Source organism: Staurois parvus, unplaced genomic scaffold (genome assembly GCF_062004578.1).
Source record: "Staurois parvus isolate SC_StPar_1 unplaced genomic scaffold, SC_StPar_1.0 ptg000195l, whole genome shotgun sequence".
Taxonomy (NCBI): Eukaryota; Metazoa; Chordata; class Amphibia; order Anura; family Ranidae; genus Staurois; species Staurois parvus.
The window spans coordinates 906,693-929,079 of NW_028317991.1; the positions used below are offsets into that span (position 1 = coordinate 906,693).

The 22,387-nt window shown below is 45.9% G+C and overlaps 1 protein-coding gene across 1 annotated transcript in view; it reads right to left on the minus strand.

Annotated features, from left to right (window-relative positions):
• LOC149461648 (interferon-induced GTP-binding protein Mx1-like) overlaps window positions 1-17,009 on the minus strand; it is a 95,014-nt gene extending 78,005 nt beyond the window's left edge. The window contains exons 1-4 of the mRNA XM_089677880.1: window positions 16,901-17,009; window positions 15,224-15,285; window positions 10,982-11,025; window positions 5,793-5,988 (exon numbers count right to left, since the gene is read on the minus strand). Coding sequence (XP_089534006.1) covers window positions 5,793-5,988; window positions 10,982-11,025; window positions 15,224-15,269 — 286 coding nt within the window. The 5' untranslated portion in view covers window positions 15,270-15,285; window positions 16,901-17,009. The remainder of the gene's footprint in view (window positions 1-5,792; window positions 5,989-10,981; window positions 11,026-15,223; window positions 15,286-16,900) is intronic.
• Between the last annotated feature and the right edge of the window lie 5,378 nt (window positions 17,010-22,387).

Below are 22,387 nucleotides of genomic sequence, written 5' to 3' on the forward strand. Positions count from 1 at the left end.
CCTTTACTATACTACTTTGGGGAAATAGCCACCTAGTTGCAAGCATGTTAGCTACACCTGCATGTTGGCCTTTTTTTTTTTGGGGTGGGGGGAGGGGGTTACAGTGGAGTTTAAGAATTAAGATTAAATGAAAAGCTTATCTTTAGTTAAGGTGGTATTAACCCAAAACCAAAAATGTAATACACTGAGCTTACTAATCATTAGATGTGGCTGCATCAGTTTTCTATTTTAAAGTGTCACTAAACCCACATCATAAAGAAAACTTTCAATAAATACTGTATTCTGCAAAAAAACCTGGTTGATCCTGCTGCGCACCATCTCCACCTTCTGTTCATGCCCCCAATTCAGCTAGGGATTTTGCAGCTGTAGGGGCAACTCTGCACATGCTCACTTTTCAGTAAGTTTCTATGCTGAGCATTTCCTCCCTAAGCTTTACAATAGGTAACACACCTATCCTGTATTAGAGTGCCCCCAGCATTGTCAGTCTGGGGGGAGGGAAGTGTTAGATGGATTAGCAGATTTAAATTCACTAACAAATTGAAGCCAAACTCTAGCTCACACTTTTTAAGCAGTTACAGCATACATATTTGTTTCTTTTGAAATAAAGATTTTACATAAATAAATAAAAGCTGATCGTTGTAAGCACTCCTATTAGTGGTAAGTGGTTTTTCTCAACTACATCTGCAGGAGAGCTTGTTCTGTTGAAAAACAACAGACTTACTAGCAAGATCACCAGGTAAAAATAAAAAGAAAGCCTTAGAAAGAAAACTAATGCAGCCATCACATCTAAGAATTGGTAAGCTGCAATATAATAAATGTTTGCCTTTGGGTATAATATTGCTTTAGGATGTCCTTTTAAATGATCCCCTACCCATCTGAGCCTCATACCCAAATACTTACTTTCAGCCGCATTCCTTATTTCTTCATCATGTTCCCTGACCAGCACTACACAGCTTTGCAACAAAGTTGTGCCTGTGTCCAGCTCTTGGGTTATATATACATATGCGGCAAGGGCTGCCGCACCTCTGAAAAGCAAATTCAATGCTGGATTGCATTTCAGAGGCATTTAACAGTAGTACAGCGACAGGGGGGATCATTTTTGCCACAGCATATGTACACCCCTGCCTTTGGATCTTAATAGGGGGTGGTCGCGGGGTGGTAAAAATGCTGCTCAACTATATGTTTTTACTGCCCCCATTCGCAAGTGTATATGAGCCCTTAGGGCTGGTTTGACTTCAACATACATTAAAACACCTACTGCTTTTTTTATGTGTTTTTGATGCTTCGGTGGTGCTTTTTGGAAGCTTTAATGAAGTTTGGCAGATGACCTGTGTGTGTTGATATCTCATACTTGCAATACCTCCAAAACAAAGCTTAAAAGCTGCAGGTGCTGTAAATGAGCTTTGTCACAGACTTCTATGGAGGCATTAACCCCTTCCCGCTGGCGACTCCCGGCCCTTTAGGAGTTTCAGACGCCGGGAGGGGCGTGGTTTAGGCATCATGTGACCACCGTGACGCGTCGTCACATGATCGGGAAAGGTCCCGATCGAAAGAGCAGACCGGGACCTTTCCGTGAGTACCGAACATGTGTGCTGGGAGTGCGCAGGGCGCGCGCTCTCAGCACATATGTTTTTTCTTACATGAACGCAAATGTGCGGCCGCTCGGCGTCTACACCCAGACGCTGGGAGGCCGCACATTTGTGTGCAGCCGGCGTAAAGGGGTAAAAGACGCTTTGAAGCACCAAGAAAGTGACATGGGGCATCATTTTTGAAGCAAAGCAAACACAACATGTACACAGGACTGTGAGCCAACCATTTTATTTAGTGACATGGGCTTTGATTGGCGTTCAGAGTGCTTTAAAAAACCGTGTTCAATGCCATGTTTTAAAGCAAATGTAAATGAGCCCTAACACCCCGGTCACATCAAACCCGACCTTGAAATCGTGCGACTTACAGTGATTTCAGGTGCGATTTGCAAGACATTTGACACAGATGTCTGTGCAAATCGCACCAAAAGTAGTGCATATACACCTTTAGAAATCAGTGCGGCTCCAACCAAGTCAGAACCGCAGCGATATAACTAATATGACTCTAATTGCGGACAATAGGGTGCGACTTGGCATGCGATTTGCAAGTCGCATGGCTTGCAAATCGCTTGCCAATTCGCATCCAGTATGACCAGGGACTTGCAGTGCATGCCTGCTGCTTGGGGGCCTCCACGAGTCTACAAAGTTGTATACACATTAGGAGCTGTACTGAGCCATTAATACATTCTGCAAAGGCTGTAGAGCAGTGGTCTCCAAACTGCGGCCCTTTGCTTGCTTTTACCTGGCCCTTGGGGCACTATTTCAGCCACAAAATACGACATAATAACTGACACCAATGAAGCGGCACAGTTCCTCCCAATGACACAAACAACGAGGCACGATTTCTCCCAATGACACCAACAATGGAGCTCAATGCTTTCAAGGGTGAAAGTGTGACTTTTCTTGGGGGTGTTTATAGTGAGTTTATTTATTTATTTAATGGAGCTCAATGACACCAACAATGGCGCACAATTCCTCCCAGTGACACCAACGAGGGGGCATTGTTTTTTCTCACTGACGATGGGACCTTTTCTTCTCCAAATGGCCCCAGTCCGGCCCCCCTAAAGTCTGAAGGACAGTAAACTGGCCCTTTGTCTCGAAGGTTCGGAGACCTTTGCTGTAGAGAAACAAAAATGGCCACACAGTGAACAACTCAGGAGAGCAGAGAGTAATAATACTTACCAATCTTCCTGCTGAGACTCTAATCTTTGCCTTCTTCAACTACACCAGCCAAACATCGTAAAGCTATTTTTCTGTTTTAATTAAAATAACAAACTTGTTATTCTTACCTGCTGTGTGAAGTAGTGTTAGACAGAGTGGCCCCGAACCTCCTCTTCTAGGGTCAACCGCTGGGGCTCTTGGCTCCTCCTCTTCTCCAAGTGCCTGCTTGATCCCAAGCTGGGCTGTGTACATCTATAGACACACACAGTGTGGCTCGGTCCCATCCCTGGCCCTCTCCTCACTGGGTTTGACAGTAGCAGGAACCAATGGCTCCCATTGCTCTCAGCTAAGCACGTGAATGCAGGAAAGAGAGCAGAGCCGTGACGGATTGAGAGAGGTGTCAGGTAAATGTTTTGGGGGAAAAGGAAAAGCAGAGACAGTGGAAGTTTTTTTTTTTAACCTAATGCATAGAATGAACCTCCTGCCTTTAGAACCACTTTAAACATTCAGAATGTCTGGCTATGTTGAATGCTTGCCTCTCCTGCTGTGTGCTGTGGTTCCTCCCACCGGCTGCTACGTCACAGCACACAATGGGAGGACAGAGGCTTCTGACACACCCAGAAGTGTCCAATGCTGAAGACTTTTATCTGTTGTAGGTTTATTGAGAACATGGATCTAAGGTACCAGCCAAGTATGGGCATTTCTGTACAGAGGAAAACACTCTTGGGTCCAGTTTTGGTGGAAGTCAATTAAAGTATATACAGTATAAAATCTTATACAAATCTTTTCATTTCTTTTTTGATAAGAGTAGAGGAGGTTAAAACCACTGTCAGTTTTTTTATTTGCCATCTGTGTCCTGCTAAAAGGACTTCCCTCCTTGTCACAGGAACAAGTGTCCCCAATGGAAGAATGCCACTTCATTCCTGTCCTGGTGGCAACTCAAACATTTTGATTTCCCATCATCTTCTTTCCCCCTGATATTTCTGATCAGGTCAATTAAACAGAGGAAATCTCCCTACCAGCGGAAACAGACAGCAATAAAATCTTTACAGTGGTTCCAAACCCTCACCTCTTTAATTAAATCTTAAAAAAAGAGACGTTTGGAGTCTGGAGCAGGGGCAGACTGACTATTTGGGCTCTCGGGCACTGCCCAAGGACCCGGGGTCAGCAGAGGGCCCCATGAGATGCCCATGGTACCTTTCATAGGCTCTTTTGGGTGTGGTTTGAGTGTGGGTGAGGACACAGGGGCCCCATAATCCCCTATTGCCCGGGGGCCCCATGAGTTGTCAGTCCGCCCCTGGTCTGGAGATTAATCTTCCTCTGCACAATACCCCATACAGAAGATACACTACATCCTCCCTTAGAGAGCTGCATGCTGACATTTTGCATAGCTGTCAACTGTCAAACCCAACTTCAGTAACTACTAGCAATCCGTGACCAATCAGAATGGTTCCTGAATATGTGATCACTATGCCAGCTATGATATAATTATCACGTGCAAGCTAAGACTTGATTCAGAAAGAAAATATTTCAGCTTGCAGAGGCCACTGTTTAATACTGTAATTACCTGATACAGTTATATTATTAGAAAAAAAGTTTAAAAAATATGATTTTATATATATATATATACTCCTTGACCTCTCCGCGGCCTTCGACACAGTCGACCACCCCCTCCTCCTCAAAAAACTACACTCTCTCGGCCTCAGAGATTCCGCTCTCTCCTGGCTCTCATCCTACCTATCACAACGATCCTTCAGCGTTACCTTTAACGCTACCACCTCCCCCGCACTCCCCCTCTCTGTTGGGGTCCCTCAGGGCTCCGTCCTCGGGCCCCTTCTCTTCTCCATCTACACCTCCTCCCTTGGCCAACTCATACACTCTCATGGCTTCAATTAGCACCTCTATGCCGACCACACACAAATCTATCTCTCAACTCCCCACCTCACCACCTCAGTCTCCACACCTACTGAGCGACATATCAGACTGGATGTCGCTCCACTTCCTTAAACTGAACCTCTCCAAAACCTTAGCTCCTAGTCTTCCCCCCAGTCCGCACACCACCCCCCATTGACTTCTCCATCACGTCCAACAAGGCCACTATCAGGCCCACCCTGCAGGCCAGATTACTTGGTATCATTCTAGACTCCAACCTATCCTTCCAGCCCCAAGTCCAATCACTAACTAACTCATGTAGACTCCACCTCCGCAACATCGCCAAAATCCGCACGTTCCTAACCCCAGAAACCACTAAACAGCTCATCCACTCCCTCATCATATCACGACTCGATTGCTGCAACTCCCTCCTCACTGGCCTGCCTCACCGCTGGCTATCCCCCCTTCAGTCAATCCTGAACACGGCAGCCAGACTCATTCACCTTACCAACCGCTCCATCTCCGCCACCCCCCTCTGCCAATCTCTCCACTGGCTTCCAATTGCCCAACGGATCAAATTCAAAATCCTAACACTGACGTACAAAGCTGTCCACCATACTGCCCCGAACTACATCACCGACCTAATATCCAAGTACCACCCAACATGCACTCCCTGCTGCTCACAAGACCTCCTTCTCTCTAGTTCCCTGGTCTCCTCCTCCCATGCCCGTCTCCAGGATTTCTCCAGGGCATCACCCATACTCTGGAACTCCCTACCCCAATCCATCAGACTATCACCTACTCTCCTCTCCTTTAGGCGCACCCTGAAAACCCACCTCTTCAGGAAAGCCTACCCCACCCCCTGCTAATTGCCGATCTCCTCCACTCTTCCTACCACTCCATCCCCCACAGCTATCTCCTCCCGTACCACTATCCCCTCCCACCTAGATTATAAGCTCCAAGGAGCAGGGCCCTCTAACCCCTCATGTATCGCATTGTATTGTTATTGTACTGTCACATGTTCTGTCTCCCTTTGTAATGTACAGCGCTGAGCGAACTGTTGGCGCTTTATAAATACTGTATAATAATAATATACACTGTGTGTATACATAAAAAATATACACACACTTTTACATAATTAAATAATAAATACATTACACAAGGAAGCCTTACCGCTGCCTCTGGGTAGACACACTCCAGACAAAGCCTCCAATACGGAACTCTTCCCAGAGCTCTGATCACCAATGACAGCGATCGCCGGCAAGCTCAGGTCTTTCTCCACCCCCAGCGCCCGCAGTGAGTCAATGAGATCAATACAAGGGCGGATCTGATGGTCAAATTCCTGTTTCAAACTATTATATGGTTGTGCCTTGAGAAAAAAAATGCAAACAAATGGTGAGGATTCTAATTTACTTTGTTCGGTTTTATTTATGCAGCGCATTTTTAGAAAAACAGGTTGCCTCTTTGGTGCTGTCAGGTGACTTGTGTGTTTTTTTTGGCCTATGACAGGCAGCTGACAGTTCAGTATGGCCTCCCTATGTACCTGGGGAAAATATATAAGAATAAGGGGGAGCAGGGGGTGCCTCAAATTTACAATCAATGACTAACTGAACAGTTAATTTCCCCATCAGATCAGATAGAAGCCCAACATCATTCAACCTGGAAGACTGCAAGGGCTTGTTCACATCAGCCACTGAGTTGCAATGCAGCAGCTGGTATGCGGTTTGATGCGGCAGGATAACTGCAGTGCCAGTGCGCTGATCATGATGCATCACACAGTTCTCCATCGGATGTCAGATATCCCCATCAGATGAGGAAATATGATGTAAGGGGGGGTCGCTGCTGATGGGTCCTGATATAAGGGGGCACTCTGATGGGGCTCTGATATAAGGGGGCACTCTGATGGGGCCCTGATATAAGGGGGCACTCTGATGGGGCTCTGATATAAGGGGGCATTCTGATGGGGCCCCGATATAAGGGGGCACTCTGATGGGGCCCTGATATAAGGGGGCACTCTGATGGGGCCCTGATATAAGGGGGCACTCTGATGGGACCCCGATATAAGGGGGCACTCTGATGGGGCTTTGATATAAGGGGGCACTCTGATAGGGCCCTGATATATGGGGGCACTCTGATGGGGCCCTGATATATGGGGGCGCTCTGATGGGGCCCTGGTGTAAGGGGGCACTCTCATGGGACCCTGATGTAAGGGGGCACTCTCATGGGGCCCTGATGTAAGGGGGCACTCTAATGGGGCCCTGATATAAAGGGGCGCTCTAATGGGGCCCTGATATAGGGAGACACTTTGATTTAATCAATAAAGTGTATTTTACTCCAAAAAAATTATGTTTGAAAAATATATTACTTTTTAAAAACTGTCCATTTTGGTTTCAGTTTTTGGCCAAGTGCATCCTGAAGTTTCGGTTACAGCACCAGAATTTTCATTTCATTGCACCACTAATTATTGGCACCTTTTATTTCTATTAATAAAACGCCTATAAACCTATTTTTAGCTGATAATTTTCAGGGACTGATATATCGGTGCATTACTAGTTTTTAATGAGCCCTAAGTACTCTGGCCGTGTGAATGAGTAGATTGTTCACATGGCTGGAGCCACCTGTTACTCTAAGGCAGGGGTGTCAAACTCCATTTCATCGTGGGCGGTATCAGCATTATGGTTGCCCTCAAACGGGTCAGTTGTGTCTGTATGACTAGATGTCCAGAGCACCTCAGCTCCCATTACATCAGATGTCAAGAATCCCACACCCTCCCTAACATTGCCGTGCACCCCCTTTGAGGGCAGAACTGGAAAGCAGAAAGTGCAGGGTCTAGAGGAGGACCAGAGGAGGAGTGGAGGCAGTTACCAGAGTCTGCTGAATGCTAATACCAGGGGAGGCAGAGATGAGGGGGTGGTGCAGCTGTACCAAGAGGTGCAGGATTTAGATTCCCCTCTCTGCTGCCGACTGCAGAGACAAGGTGGGGGCGGAGACAAGGGGGTACCTGAAGGAGAGGTGCAAGGGCCACATGAAATGGCCCGGAGGGCCAGATTCAGCCTGCAGGCTTTGTGTTTAACACCTGTGCTCTAAGGGGATACAGCGGCTGTACAAACACAGCTACAGATTACAGAGTGACCCCAAATGCACAGTGTCTGTGTTCAGGGTTGTATATCTGTGCCCACATACCTGTCAAATCAGGACTTGCGGCTGTGTTCATACAGCTGCTGCATCCCCAAAGTGTAACACAGCTTCAGGTGGCTCCAGCCACATAAACAAATCACTGATTCACACTGTACAGGCCACAGCGCCCTCATTCTCACACAGAACTTTATTTATTAACTCAATAGAGTTTTGTCCTTTAGATTTAGCATTGTGTCTTCCTTTTCTGTATTTATCATGGAACGCCCTCCAGGTTTGCTAGGTAGTTTTTGTTGGACAGAGGCTGAGTAGAAACCTGGAATGAGTTGGCCTGGGGAGTGAGGTAGTAAGGTACCTCAGGACAGGCTGGGAGGCTGTAACAGGTCAGGGATTTTGGAGTCCTCCCACCTTTCCAGAAAAATAAGAGCTTTCTAGAAGCTCTTATTTTTCTGGTGGAGGAGGGGAGAAGGCCCAGATATGCATGTTTGAGGGACTCTAGCCAATCCCCTGGCAGGAGGCTGGGCATGGTGACCAGGGCAATCCTTAAATGTGGCAGAGCCTAGGAGGAGGTGTGACATGTTGGGTGGAAGATAGATTGAGGAAAGCTGACGTGTGGAGTCTGGGAGGGGAGCCTACCTACAGGCAGGTCGCTGGAGAAGATGACCACCACTGCCTCAATGTCTCCAGGAGAGGACAGCCAGTGTAGCAGGGAAGGAGCCAGCCCAGTGTAAAGCCTGAAGGCAGCCACCAATCCACCAGGAGAGGACAATGTGAGTACCCTTACACCCCTTGGGCTGAATAAGGGGAGAGGGCAGTCAAGTGCAAGACCCGACTAGCTTCTCATCTGGGACTGTTCTAAACTAACAGCTCTTGGGCCCCCTCAGGGATACCCTCAGGGAGCTGTGTGAAGAGAAGGAATCATCTGGAGTTTGAGGAGGTGCACCTAAGGGCCATTGGTGCTCTTAAAGTAAAGACTGTTGCTAATCCAAATCTTTGTACATAGTTGTTAAGGAGTTGTCCTCAAATTCTACAGTTCCTTGGGCATCCCATATACCCCTAGACCCCATCCAAGTTTATTTACTTAATAAAAACCACAAAACCAAGCTCAAGCACTGTTCATTGATTCCAGTGTGCAAAGTATGGAAATGTGCGTTGCCTGGCTGTGCAAAGCTTAGGGAGACCCAAACCAATTCCATCTGCCCTTGCGAGAATAGTGCCACAATAATGTACAGATGACGAGTATTATCATTCTATATTCTGGGTGTAATTCTCAGTATCTGTCCTTATTCTGTAAGTTTAGACCAGCAATGGGCAAACTACGGCCCGCGGGCCGTATACGGCCCGGCGGACCTTTTAATCCGGCCCGCGGAGCGTGATAAAAAAAAACACAGCCAGGGCAGGCAAACATTGGCTGTCAGGATGTGTGTAGGCGGGGCAGCGTGACGAACGTGAAGGGAGCTAGGCTCCTCTCACAGTCCGCCCTGAAGACCGGGTAGGCGCGGGAACACGGCGAGAGGAATGCGCGGAGCAAAGGTAAGTGAATTGACACAGGGGGGACTTGGCTTACTACTTGGGGGGAATAGTACTGTGGGGGATGAAATACTATATGAGGGATGAATTAATATGGGGGATGAATTAATATGGGGAATGAATTACTATAGGGGGGATGAATTACTATGGGGGATGAATTACTATATGGGGGATGAATTACTATGGGGGATGAATTACTATATGGGGGATGAATTACTATGGGGGATGAATTACTATATGGGGGATGAATTACTATATGGGGGATGAATTACTATGGGGGATGAATTACTATGGGGGATGAATTACTATATGGGGGATTAATTACTATGGGGGATGAATTACTATGGTAGATGAATTACTATATGGGGGATGAATTACTATGGGGGATGAATTACTATATGGGGGATGAATTACTATATGGGGGATGAATTACTATCTACTCTTGGTCCGGCCCCCGGGTCCAATATATAAACCCATTGCGGCCCTCAAGTCAAAAAGTTTGCTCACCCCTGGTTTAGACACTGTACAGTATCACTTCTCTTGGGTTTACTGCACTTTATACCTGTGTTGGGTTTTGTCTCTTTGTGAACCCTGGGTTCAATTCACTATCGTATGAATTTTTGCTTTAAAATCCAGAGCCCACTCATCCCGTATTTAGCTCAAAATTAGTCAATTCCCTAAAAACACCCCCTATTTACTGAATGTGTTAAATATTGTGAAGCTACCGAAACATTCTAGTGTGCTTTCTTTCACAAAATAATCTCCCTACATGTTATAAATGATTTACATAAGCCTAAGCTAATGGCAGAATACTGTATTTCCACATTGATACGTTGTTTATTAACTTAGGCCCCTTTCACATAAGCCAACCGACCGGGTCCGCCTGACAGTTTTTCAGGTGGACCCGATCGGACCCTCTATTGTTCTCTATGGAGTGTGGGTGTAAACTGACATGTTTCTTTTTACACCTGCCAACATCCAATCCAATCCAATTGGATGCCAGTCAGGTGAAAATGGGGGGAGTTGCATACTGAAGTTTTTGTTGTTTTTCTTTTAAAGTATTACAACAGATAACAAGAATAACACTGACTTCATACAAATGTTGAGGGTACGTTTCAAGTCACTGCAAGGCATAGTTTCAAAAAAAAAAAAGAAAATTCCACAGAGGGGTACATCATTGCATACTGTACAATAACCACACTGGCCAGTAAGAATCTGTATACTGAGGTGTCACCGATCTATACAAACATGGTTAAATACATTGGTTAATTGGGTATAGAAAAGCCTATGGGAATCCGAGATTGCCACAGGGTAGCATACGAAAGTTTTTTGACCCTAAAGCACAGAATGCATTAAGGTAAAAAAAAACCTTGTACCTATAGAAGTTCAGTTCAGTGCAGAAAAAAATTTAGCATGTTCTACTTTTTTTTCTGGAACTGACTAGTGTGAACTAGTGTGAACTATGCCATTGAAAACCATGTAACCTACTATCAATGCATTTTTGCATGTGGTGTGAACTGGCCCTTAATGTATACAAAATCTCAAGGCACCACAGTCTAAAATGTAAAAAACATGACATGTCAGTGGGATACCTAAGCCTGGGATGATGCAACTCTATATATACCGTAATAAAAACTAATTTGGCAATAATATGTGACCCACACTAAAAGCTGATTTGAAGTTATAAGTTTACTTACCATGGAAGCTTGATAGATCCCTCTTGTTGCATTTGAGATACTATCTGAAAAATCAGAAATTTCACATAATGGAAAAATATATTAATGGAAACAGATTTGTATGTGAAACAAGTCTTATAGGATGAGCCTTCTGGACAGTATATTTTATTGTTGAGAGTGTACTATAGAAACGGAAAAAGATTTGGCTTAGAGGCACGTCCCTTTTATTGAACATTATTAACAGACCTACAGAATAAATACAGAACTGAATAATTCAATATTAACATACAAAAGCACATAACAGCTTCAACTCTTCTGGGAAGGCCGTCCACAAGGTTTAGGAGGGTGTCTATGGGAAGGTTTGACCATTCTTCCAGAAGTACATTTGTGAGGTCAGGCACTGATGTCGGACAAGAAGGATCACCTTTTCATCCCAAAAGTGTAATATCGAGTTGAGCTCTCTGATGGGCACATTTTAAGTTAAGGGGCACTCTGGTGGGCACATTTATAATAAGGGGCACTCTGATGGGCACATTTTAAGTTAAGGGGCAGTCTGATGGGCACATTCTATGTTGTGCCCATCAGAGTGCCCTTTAACATTCAATGTGCCCATCAGAGTGCCCTTTAACATTCAATGTGCCCATCAGAGTGCCCCTTAACATTCAATGTGCCCATCAGAGTGCCCTTTAACATTCAATGTGCCCATCAGAGTGTCCTTTAACCCCTTCACGCCTAAGGGTAAAACAAATCTAAAGGCCTAAACACAATTCTGCACCGTTGACATGTGATAGCAAAACTGTACATATCATCACAACTACTTTGCACATCCAAGTGGATTATACCTTGATTTTTTCAGGACAAATTGGGCTTTCATTTGGTGGTAAATGGTAATGGATATCTCCTAATTTTTGTTTTATTATCAAAGGAAAACTGGCCAAAAATAGTAAAAAAAATCCTTTTTTTTTTATTTAGCTATGTGTTTCTTGTTATGACCATAACCTACCACCAAAGAGCAACCCAAAATAAATTCTCCAGCTCTTGACGATCGCAGCGATACCATATATGTGTATGTTATTTGTTGTTTGTACCCGTAGTACAGCCCAGAAACCATAGTGCGCATTTTGTTTTTGTCTTTTTTTTTTTTTTTTACCTAAAACACACTAACACTAACTGACACTGACATTAACACTAACTGACACTGATACCAATTTTTTTTTAAATCCTGACCTTGACCTTTGACCTTGACCCTGACCTAAACACTAACCCTGGCACTGAACTAGATCAAACCTTGATCTAGGTATTTTTTTTTCTTTTATTTTTTTAATATTTATTTATCTTTTTTTTTTTTTTTTTACAAACTTTTTTTTTCTTCTCTCTGACAGGAGTTCGAGAGATACAATGTATCTCTCTTTTCCATTCATAGAGAGAGAGAGAAAAAAAACAAGGGGGCCGGGCTGCACAGTGACTGATCACTGTGATAGCCAATCAGAGGCTATCACAGCGATCATGTGACCCGGGACCGGGAGTCCCGGGTCCCGATCGTTAGAACGGGACCCGTTGCTCTCAGTGACACCGCGGTCTCGGTGCTGGGAGCGCGCTGAGGGGCGCGCTCCCAACACAAAGACAGGTACGCAAATATGCGGCCCCACGGAAAAAAGCCCAGGTCCGTGAGGCCGCATATTTGTGTTACGTCGGCGTCAAGGGGTTAACATTCAATGTGCCCATCAGAGGGCCCCTTAACATTCAATGTGCCCATCAGAGTGCCCTTTAACATTCAATGTGCCCATCAGAGGGCCCCTTAACATTCAATGTGCCCATCAGAGTGCCCCTTAACATTCAATGTGCCCATCAGAGTGCCCTTAACATTCAATGTGCCCATCAGCGTGCCCCTGTAAGACTACACCCTACCTTGAGGGTAGACAGTATCTGTGCCGGGATCCTCGCTGAACGCTTGTGTACAGGCAGGGAGCGGGAGCCGGAGAGACAGTGAGCTGAAAGGGGTGGGTGCACCGCCCTGTCAGCGGCAGATCTGTCATTGCAGGCTGTTGGGCTGGCGTTCCGGGCGGCAGCGCTGCTGGGGCCGTTTGCAGACCGCGGTCTGCCATTTAGTGACTGCTGGTTTATAGTCTGCCAGTTCTCTGCCAGGAAATACTGGAAAAACATTATGCATATATATGCATAACTGCCTAATATTAAACCCCCCTTCCACCCTGTCCCCGCTCCCTCCCAATTTACCTTCTTCTATTATATTATATTCTATTATATTATTCATTTATAACTTCATAACCTGCTTGTTCAAGTTAAAGCAAAACTCCAACCAAAATGGTTCCGCTTGTTGGCATCCTACCCCCCTCCACTGCCACATTTGGCACTTTTTGAAGTGGAGGGGGAGAGTGGGTACCTGGTTTGACAGGTACCCGCTCCCACTTCCAGCTGAGTTCGGTGAGGCAATCTCTGGCCCCTCCTCCCCCCCCCGCCCCCCCAAACAGCCTTCTGTCACACACCACAGGTCCCAGAAGACTGCGGGACCAATCATAAAGATCAGCATGTGCAGTAGGAAACCGGCTGTGAAGCTGGAAGGTTTCACTGCCGGTTTCCCTTAGTTAAGATGCCAGCGCCTGCACCCAAAGCCAAGTATGGAAATCGGCCTAGAGGTGGACATCGCCAGACACCCGGACAGGTAAGTTTCCTTATCGTAAAAGTCAGGAGCAAAAGTATTTTTAGCTGCTGGTTTTAATTTTTTTTATTTTTCTTATCTCCTATATCCTTAGCGCTCACCCTTCCACATGTAGCCCTTTGGTTCATGTTGTGCGATCCCTGGACCCCACCATTCCCTAGCAGAAGTGGGGATTTGTAAAGGGCCTGTAATGTCAGTGATATCTAACGGTCATACCCCAATTTGACAGCTGTGAAGGTGCATGACTCCGAACGCACACTGTCTGGGCACCCGCATGGCTTTCAAATCAGGAGCAGCTGGGATACACCGGGGAACACTGTACAGGGAAGACGGAGCTCCCACACGGGTGTATGCTGTAGTTCACCTGTATGGATGGGGACTTAAGCCGGCCATACATGGGTTGAATTCCGAACACATTTTCTTTCAAAAATCTTTTCTAAGAATTTTCTTTTGAATTGCACCAGCAGTGGGCCACAGCAATGGCCAATTTTCGAGTGACCACCGAAATTGAGTGATTGGGCGTGTTGGAAGTTTTTTGAAAAACAAACAAATTTCTATACAATGATGGGAGAATCGTGCAAGAAATGTAATTGAAAAAGAAATGAGCATGAGCTGTGACCTGGAAAGAAAAGAAAATAGTTGGCCATGAAAATTCTTTTCTGTAGCAATATGAGGTGAAATGAAAGGCTTGGTTGGTCAAATTTGGACACATTGCACCATTGGATTACAAAACGCACAAAATTAAAGAAAATTTGTTTGTAATTCAAAACCATGTATAGCCTGCATTAGGGTTCATTTGGACTTGCAGTCAAGGGTTGGTAAAAACAGGCAGCTAAATCTGGGTTTTCCTGCACCCCCTCTGCCCCCTAGTGCACAACTTAAAATAATATGATAGCCAGATGAGGACAAAATAAACCAATCCATTTAGCTAGAAAATTCCAGCTCTGAATAATCAGGCAAGAAAAACAGTGACTACTGCCTGGTTGTTTCTGAGATCCGCACAGCAAGTACCAAAGGGCCACATGTGGCCCTCATGTTGCAGGTTGGGTACTAGGGCAGTATGATGAGTGAGCAGAGTGAGCGTTGTCACCCTAGGACAGGAAATGTGTTACTGACAGAATTTCCAGGTGAAACCAAAGGAAAAAGGGCAGCACAGTGGCTAAATGGTTAGCACTTCTACCTGGCAGTACTAGGGTCATTGGTTCAAATCCCAACCACGGCACCACCCGCCTGGAGTTTGCATGTTCTCCCTCTCCCTGCGTGGGCTTCCTCCAGGTGCTCCAGTTTCTTCCAAGACATGCTGGTAGGTAAATTGTCCCTAGTATGTGTATGTATGAATGTGAGTTAGGGACCTTAGATTGTACACCGCTTGAGGGTTAGGGACTGATGTGAATGTACAATATATATGTAAAGCGCTGCAGAAATTGACGGCGCTATATAAGTACCTGAAATAAAATATATAAAAAGTAAAACTAGTACAGCCACCATATCTATTGCCTGCTAAGCTCCAATATATTACATTTTAGTTCTTGGAATCGTGTACAAATGCCCTTCCAAACATATCCCTGGTGCATAGAACATCTTACCTTCCGCTACATGGGACACATCAGAGGTAAACACACCAGCTTCCATTTTCGAGTATGCAGACCTGATAAGAAGAAAATGTGTGAGGATTGAAATCGAATGAATTTGATGTTTGTTACAGAGCAGGATTTAATCATGAATCGAAAATTTGTTTAACTCTTCAAGAGCAAGAGGAGTTGTGCCATATATAAAGAGGACCTGTCACCTACAGCAAAATCGCAGCATGCAATTAATCACAGCAAATCACACTACAGGGGCACACAGCGGCAAGTCAAAATTATCTAAAAAGCTGAGCTTTCATTCTGCACAGCCCAAGATGGCGCCCACAGCCACATACACAGGGGAGGCTCAGTACAACTCCACATCTCAGGAGGAATACACATCATGATTTGAGCCTAAGGAAGAATTAGAACACAGTAAAAGAGATACAAGCGCATACAGTATATCACAGATGATCAGCATGTGCACAGCTTTTACAATTATAATATGTGAAACACGTAGGACTCATTCACAAGGGAAGTACAAAAATGCCCATAGAAAGTGTTTACCCACATGGGGATGCACAAGTGTTCTAGGCAGGCAGTTCCAACGATGTCAGTTTGGATGCAGTGGCTACACAGACACAACCGCTGCTCCCAAATTGACATCTATGTGGGTGCGGGTGCATGTGGGTGTGCACAGGGCTGCTGTTAGAAACCACGGGGCCCCATACAGCGAACTTGACAGCCCCACCCCCCAAAAAAAAACACAGTTTACAATGATTCAGTTATGAATTAACACAGTGAGTGATTGGTACTGAACATTCATTGTGTTCATTCAGGAAAGGGGCTGGTAAATGTGACATATCCTGAAGGATCCTACTATGTGCTGAAAATGAAAAAGAGAGGAGGGAGGCCGGCAGCACACGGGGGGGGGGGGGGGGGTGCTGGGCAGCAGGGGGAAATGTATAGTGCATAGGGAGGGTGATGGTTGCACTGGAACCGATCCCCTGTATGGCTCTCTCTGCAGCAGCTGAAAGCCAGCGGGAGAGAGAAGAAACCAGCTTTCAGCCTCAGAGCCGTACAGGGGATTGGTTCCAGTAATTTCCCCCCAGCACTGTGATCACCCTCCCTGCCCACATCCAATTCACCCAGTTACCTGGGCCCCCCTGCTGGCCTGTGCCCCATACAGGAGGACATGCGGTACCCCTTTATCCACAGACCTGGGTGCACGTGCATGTCCCTGAACTCACACAGTGTGATGGGACATGCACCCACAAGCACCCGTACCCACACCGATGTCAAATTGGGAGCAGCAGCTGTGTCCGTGCATCCACTGCATCCCAATTAACATCATCAAGATTGCACAAAACACCGGTGCATCCCTGTGGGGGTAAATTTAAAAACAAATTTCATGCAATGTGAGTTATATTATTTATATCTGGGTTAGGTTAAAAAAAATACCACTCAGAATTATGGATACCCTTAGCAGTCAATCAGAAAAAATCTTTCATTGTCATTACCGCTTGGCTCTGATAAGGAGAGAAATGTGATTAATTGCTACTACACTTTGCAAATCATCATTGCTCTCCGCTGTCCCAAAAGCTAATATGTCCTACCTGTCATCATACCAAAGCAACAGTGCTGATCACTGACTGTACATCTGTTACAGTGCCCTGCCTACGTGGGACTGGTACTCACCGCCGTACACCGCTCCGGAATCTCAGTGCAGAATGAGGACTGGCTTCTGACCTGATGCCTTTTATAGGACCATGCTGCTCTTCCTCCCACTTCTATGCGGTCTTTTCTTCCTGGAAGCAAAAGTGAAACAAAGTTAGATTCTCAAAAATCTCTGTCACTGTTTCACTGCCACTCCCTCCCCAGTCAAACCCCCTTCTCTAGTATAGACCCCTCAGGACATTCACTCCCAATACAGACCCCTCAGTAAAGACCCCCCTCCCTAGTACAGACCCCCTTCTCTAGTATAGACCCCTCAGGACATTCACTCCCAATACAGACCCCTCAGTGTAGACCCCCCCCCCCTCCCCAGTACAGAAGCAAAAGTGAAACAAAGTTAGATTCTCGAATCCTTGTCACTGTTTCACTGCCACAAAGTTTTTGAAGTTCCATATTTAACCCTTTTTGCTGCTAGGAAGGTCTGGAAGATTTGTAACTATTTCCAGTGCATTGTTTCTGGACCTTCCAAAGTACAGACCCCTCAGTACAAACTCCCCTCCCCAGTACAGACCCCTACTCTAGTATAGACACCACAAGACATTCACTCCCAATACAGACCCCTCAGTACAGACTCATCTCCCCAGTACAGACCCCTACTCTAGTATAGACCCCACAGGACATTCTCTCCCAATACGGACCCCTCAGTGTAGACCCCTCTCCCCAGTACAGACCCCTACTCTAGTATAGACCCCACAGGACATTCTCTCCCAATACGGACCCCTCAGTGTAGACCCCTCTCCCCAGTACAGACCCCCTCTCTAGTATAGACGCCTCAGGACATTCACTCCCAATACAGACCCCTCAGTAAAGACCCCCCTCCCTAGTACAGACCCCCTTCTCTAGTATAGACCCCTCAGGACATTCACTCCCAATACAGACCCCTCAGTGTAGACCCCCCCCTCCCCAGTATAGAAGCAAAAGTGAAACAAAGTTAGATTCTCGAATCCTTGTCACTGTTTCACTGCCACAAAGTTTTTGAAGTTCCATTTAACCCTTTTTGCTGCTAGGAAGGTCTGGAAGATTTGGGACCCCCTGTAGTCGTGCCAGGTAGCCCCTTCATGTCCACTAGTGTCTGGAGGTGCCATGTAGCCACTGTCACTGCTACCAGTATCTGAAAATCACTTTTCCCTTTCCACAGCCAGTATCTGGAGATTCTGTATAATATCCCCCCCCCCCACACACACACACACACCCACACCTGCCATATTGCCTGTCATAAGTATCCCACCAGTGGAGGTTCTACAGTAATTTCTCTTCAGAGCCACATGAATCAATGTAACTTTTTCCAGTGCATTGTTTCTGGACCTTCCAAAGTACAGACCCCTCAGTACAGACTCCCCTCCCCAGTACAGACCCCTACTCTAGTATAGACCCCACAGGACATTCACTCCCAATACAGACCCCTCAGTGTAGACCCCCCTCCCCAGTACAGACTCCCTCTCTAGTATAGACCCCACAGGACATTCACTCCCAATACAGACCCCTCAGTGTAGACCCCCCTCCCCAGTACAGACCCCTACTCTAGTATAGACCCCACAGAACATTCACTCCCAATACAGACCCCTCAGTGTAGACCCCCCTCCCCAGTACAGACCCCCTCTCTAGTATAGACACCAAAAGACATTCACTCCCAATACAGACCCCTCAGTACAGACTCCCCTCCCCAGTACAGACCCCTACTCTAGTATAGACCCCACAGGACATTCACTCCCAATACAGACCCCTCAGTGTAGACCCCCCTCCCCAGTACAGACCCCTACTCTAGTATAGACACCAAAAGACATTCACTCCCAATACAGACCCCTCAGTACAGACTCATCTCCCCAGTACAGACTCCCTCTCTATTATTATTATTATTATTATTACTACGAGTTTATATAGCGCCAAAGGGTTTGCTCAGCGCTGTACAATAGGGGGGGACAATACATGGCACGACCCCTCAGGACATTCACTCCCAATACAGACCCCTCAGTGTAGACCCCTCTCCCCAATACAGACCCCCTCTCTAGTATAGACCCCTCAGGACATTCACTCCCAATACGGACCCCTCAGTGTAGACCCCTCTCCCCAGTACAGACCCCCTCTCTAGTATAGACCCCTCAGGACATTCACTCCCAATACGGACCCCTCAGTGTAGACCCCTCTCCCCGGTACAGATCCCCACTCTAGTATAGACCCCTCAGAACTTTCACTCCTAATACATACTCCTCAGTGTAAACCCCCCTTCCCAATACAAACCTGCAGAATGTACTCCCCCTAAACATACGCAGACCAGAAGCAGCTGCAGTTCAGATTGAGGAGATGTCCTCTTGGCTCTACTCTATGACCAGTAGACCAATCTCCATCTTGAAGGATCCTATTGTCCTAGCGCCGTGGCAATGAAAGGAAGGAAGCTGGTAGCACTGTGGGGGTGGGGGGCACACTGGGGGACCTGGGCAACAGGGGGAAATGTATGGTGCACAGAGAGGGTAATGGGTGTGGTGGGGGGGGGGGGGGTAATTATTGCTACAGTTTCCCTGTATGGCTCTCTCTGCAGCAACTGAAACTAAAGGGGAGAGAAGCCAGATTTCAGCTGCTGCAGGGAGAACCATACAGGGGATCAGTTCCAATAACTGCCCTCTCCCTCGCCATGCTGATCACCCTCCCTGCCCGTATCTGATTCTCCCATCTGCCTTGGCCCCTGTGCTGGCCTGGGCCCCGTACAGGAGAACTGGTGGTACCCCCTTATCCACAGCCCTATGTGTATGTATGAATGTAAGTTAGGGTCCTTAGACTGCAAGCTCCCTGACCGATGTGAAAGTACATTGTAAGTGTAAGTTGTCTGCACTACAAAAATTCTTCTAAAAAAATAAGTTGCTAGTAGTTATACTTTTGCCTTCCCGCCAGTGTTCAGTAGGTGTGCTCCTGCTGCTCCTAGGCGTAGACTTGGTGACATAGGACACAAAGGAATTTTTACCTAAATGTCATTCTCTTCCAGTAAAACGTACAAGTTTTGCTGCAGGCAAAATACTCAAGTATAGACAGCCCATGATGTCTACTCGGTTTTCAGAATTTGTAACATATATATATATATATAATTTTTTAATACACTAACCAGCCACACCAAGGTGATTTCACTTCTTTGTACATAATGATCTATTCCTGCTAAGGATATTTGTTACTCTGTGTAACCCTAAGTTCACACATAAGCATTTTCCGCAGTGTTTTGCAGAAACGCACTACAGTCCATTTAACATGATTTCCTATGGGACATGTCCACATCTCCGTGTTTTCACGCACTGCGGTTTTTGGAAAGGGTCAGGGACTTTTTTTGAACGCAAAACGTTGCATTTTTTTGTTCTATAGACTTCAATGGGAATGCTGCTGCGTTTTTGTGGTGTTTTGAATTTAAAATCAGCCAAGGACGAGAAAAAATGAAAAACGCAGCAAAAACGTGGCCAAAACTCAACTCCACAAATGCAAAATGCAGCGCAGAAATGCCTCAAACGCAAACTGCATAGGTGTGAACCTACACTAAGGCTGTTCATGATAATTCACAGAGTGATCCGAAGCTAACACACATGATTGCATTTCATCAAAAAGTAGTTTAATTAGATATTGCCCATATGGAAGAAAAATATATTTGAAGTATATTTTCAAAATATTTTTCCCAGATATATTGCCATATATTTGAAATGCTACAATTTTGGCCATAGTCAATATATTTTAAAATATATGTGTGTATATATATATATATATATATACCGTATTTTTCGCCGTATAAGACGCACTTTTTCTTCCCCAAAACTGGGGGGGAAATGTCAGTGCGTCTTATGGAGCAAATATGGAGCGGCCGGTCCGGTATTTCCACCGTGGCCGTGTCAGAATACCAGGCCGGCCGCTCAGCTCTGCAGCGGGACCTTACCTGTTCCTCTATCCAGCGGCGCGCTGTCTTCCCGGCTTCTGTAGTGTGGGCACTGGGCATGACAGCCGAGTGCCAAGTGCGCATGCGCAAGAAGCGGTGCTTTTTGTGAATGGTAAGGCGGTACCTGGGACACATGACATGTCCCAGAAGCCCCCGGACCAATCACAAAGCGCAAGTGCTTCTCGCTCATGCGCACTGGGCACCCGGCTGTCATGCCGAGCGCCATTACAGAAGCCGGGAAGACAGCGCGCGGCTGGATAGAGGAACAGGTAAGATCAAACAAAAACTGCGGAAGTAAGAGCGGGTACCTGTCAAATTCAGGTACCCGCTCCCCACCTCCCCAAAGGTCAGCAGTCATCTGTACTGTCCGCAGTCTCTGGTCATCCCTGTGCTGTCCGCAGTCTCTGGTCATCCCTGTGCTGTCCGCAGTCTCTGGTCATCCCTGTGCTGTCCGCAGTCTCTGGTCATCCCTGTGCTGTCCGCAGTCTCTGGTCATCCCTGTGCTGTCCGCAGTCTCTGGTCATCTCCTGTACTATGTCTGCAGTCTCTGGTCATCTCCTGTACTATGTCTGCAGTCTCTGGTCATCTCCTGTACTGTGTCTGCAGTCTCTGGTCATCCCCTGTACTATGTCTGCAGTCTCTGGTCATCCTCTGTACTATGTCCGCAGTCTCTGGTCATCTCCTGTACTATGTCCGCAGTCTCTGGTCATCTCCTGTACTATGTCTGCAGTCTCTGGTCATCTCCTGTACTGTGTCCGCAGTCTCTGGTCATCTCCTGTACTGTGTCCGCAGTCTCTGGTCATCTCCTGTACTGTGTCTGCAGTCTCTGGTCATCTCCTGTACTGTGTCTGCAGTCTCTGGTCATCTCCTGTACTGTGTCCGCAGTCTCTGGTCATCTCCTGTACTGTGTCCGCAGTCTCTGGTCATCTCCTGTACTGTGTCCGCAGTCTCTGGTCATCTCCTGTACTGTGTCCGCAGTCTCTGGTCATCTCCTGTACTGTGTCCGCAGTCTCTGGTCATCTCCTGTACTGTGTCTGCAGTCTCTGGTCATCCCCTGCACTGTGTCTGCAGTCTCTGGTCATCCCCTGCACTGTGTCCGCAGTCTCTGGTCATCTCCTGTACTATGTCTGCAGTCCATTAGTTCAGAATTTTTTTTTTCCTGTTTTCTGCCTCTAAAACCTAGGTGCGTCTTATGGTCAGGTGCGTCTTTTACAGCGAAAAATACGGTATACACTGCATGTTAAATGTGTTTTTATTACAAAATATATAAACATATTTTTAGAAATATATATTTTTAAAAATATATATTTTTTACATATATTCTTCAGATTTTTTTTAACATAAAAAAAGTAATTTTAACATATATTTTTACATATACAGTATTTGTAAATGCATTCCAAAAATGTAGATTTGTATTTTTGTATAACGACATACAGTATATTTGAAATTTATTTTTAAAAATATTTTTCATATATTTTGTAATAAAAACACATTTTAACATGCAATATATATATATATAATTTATTTTAATTGAATATATTTTGAAA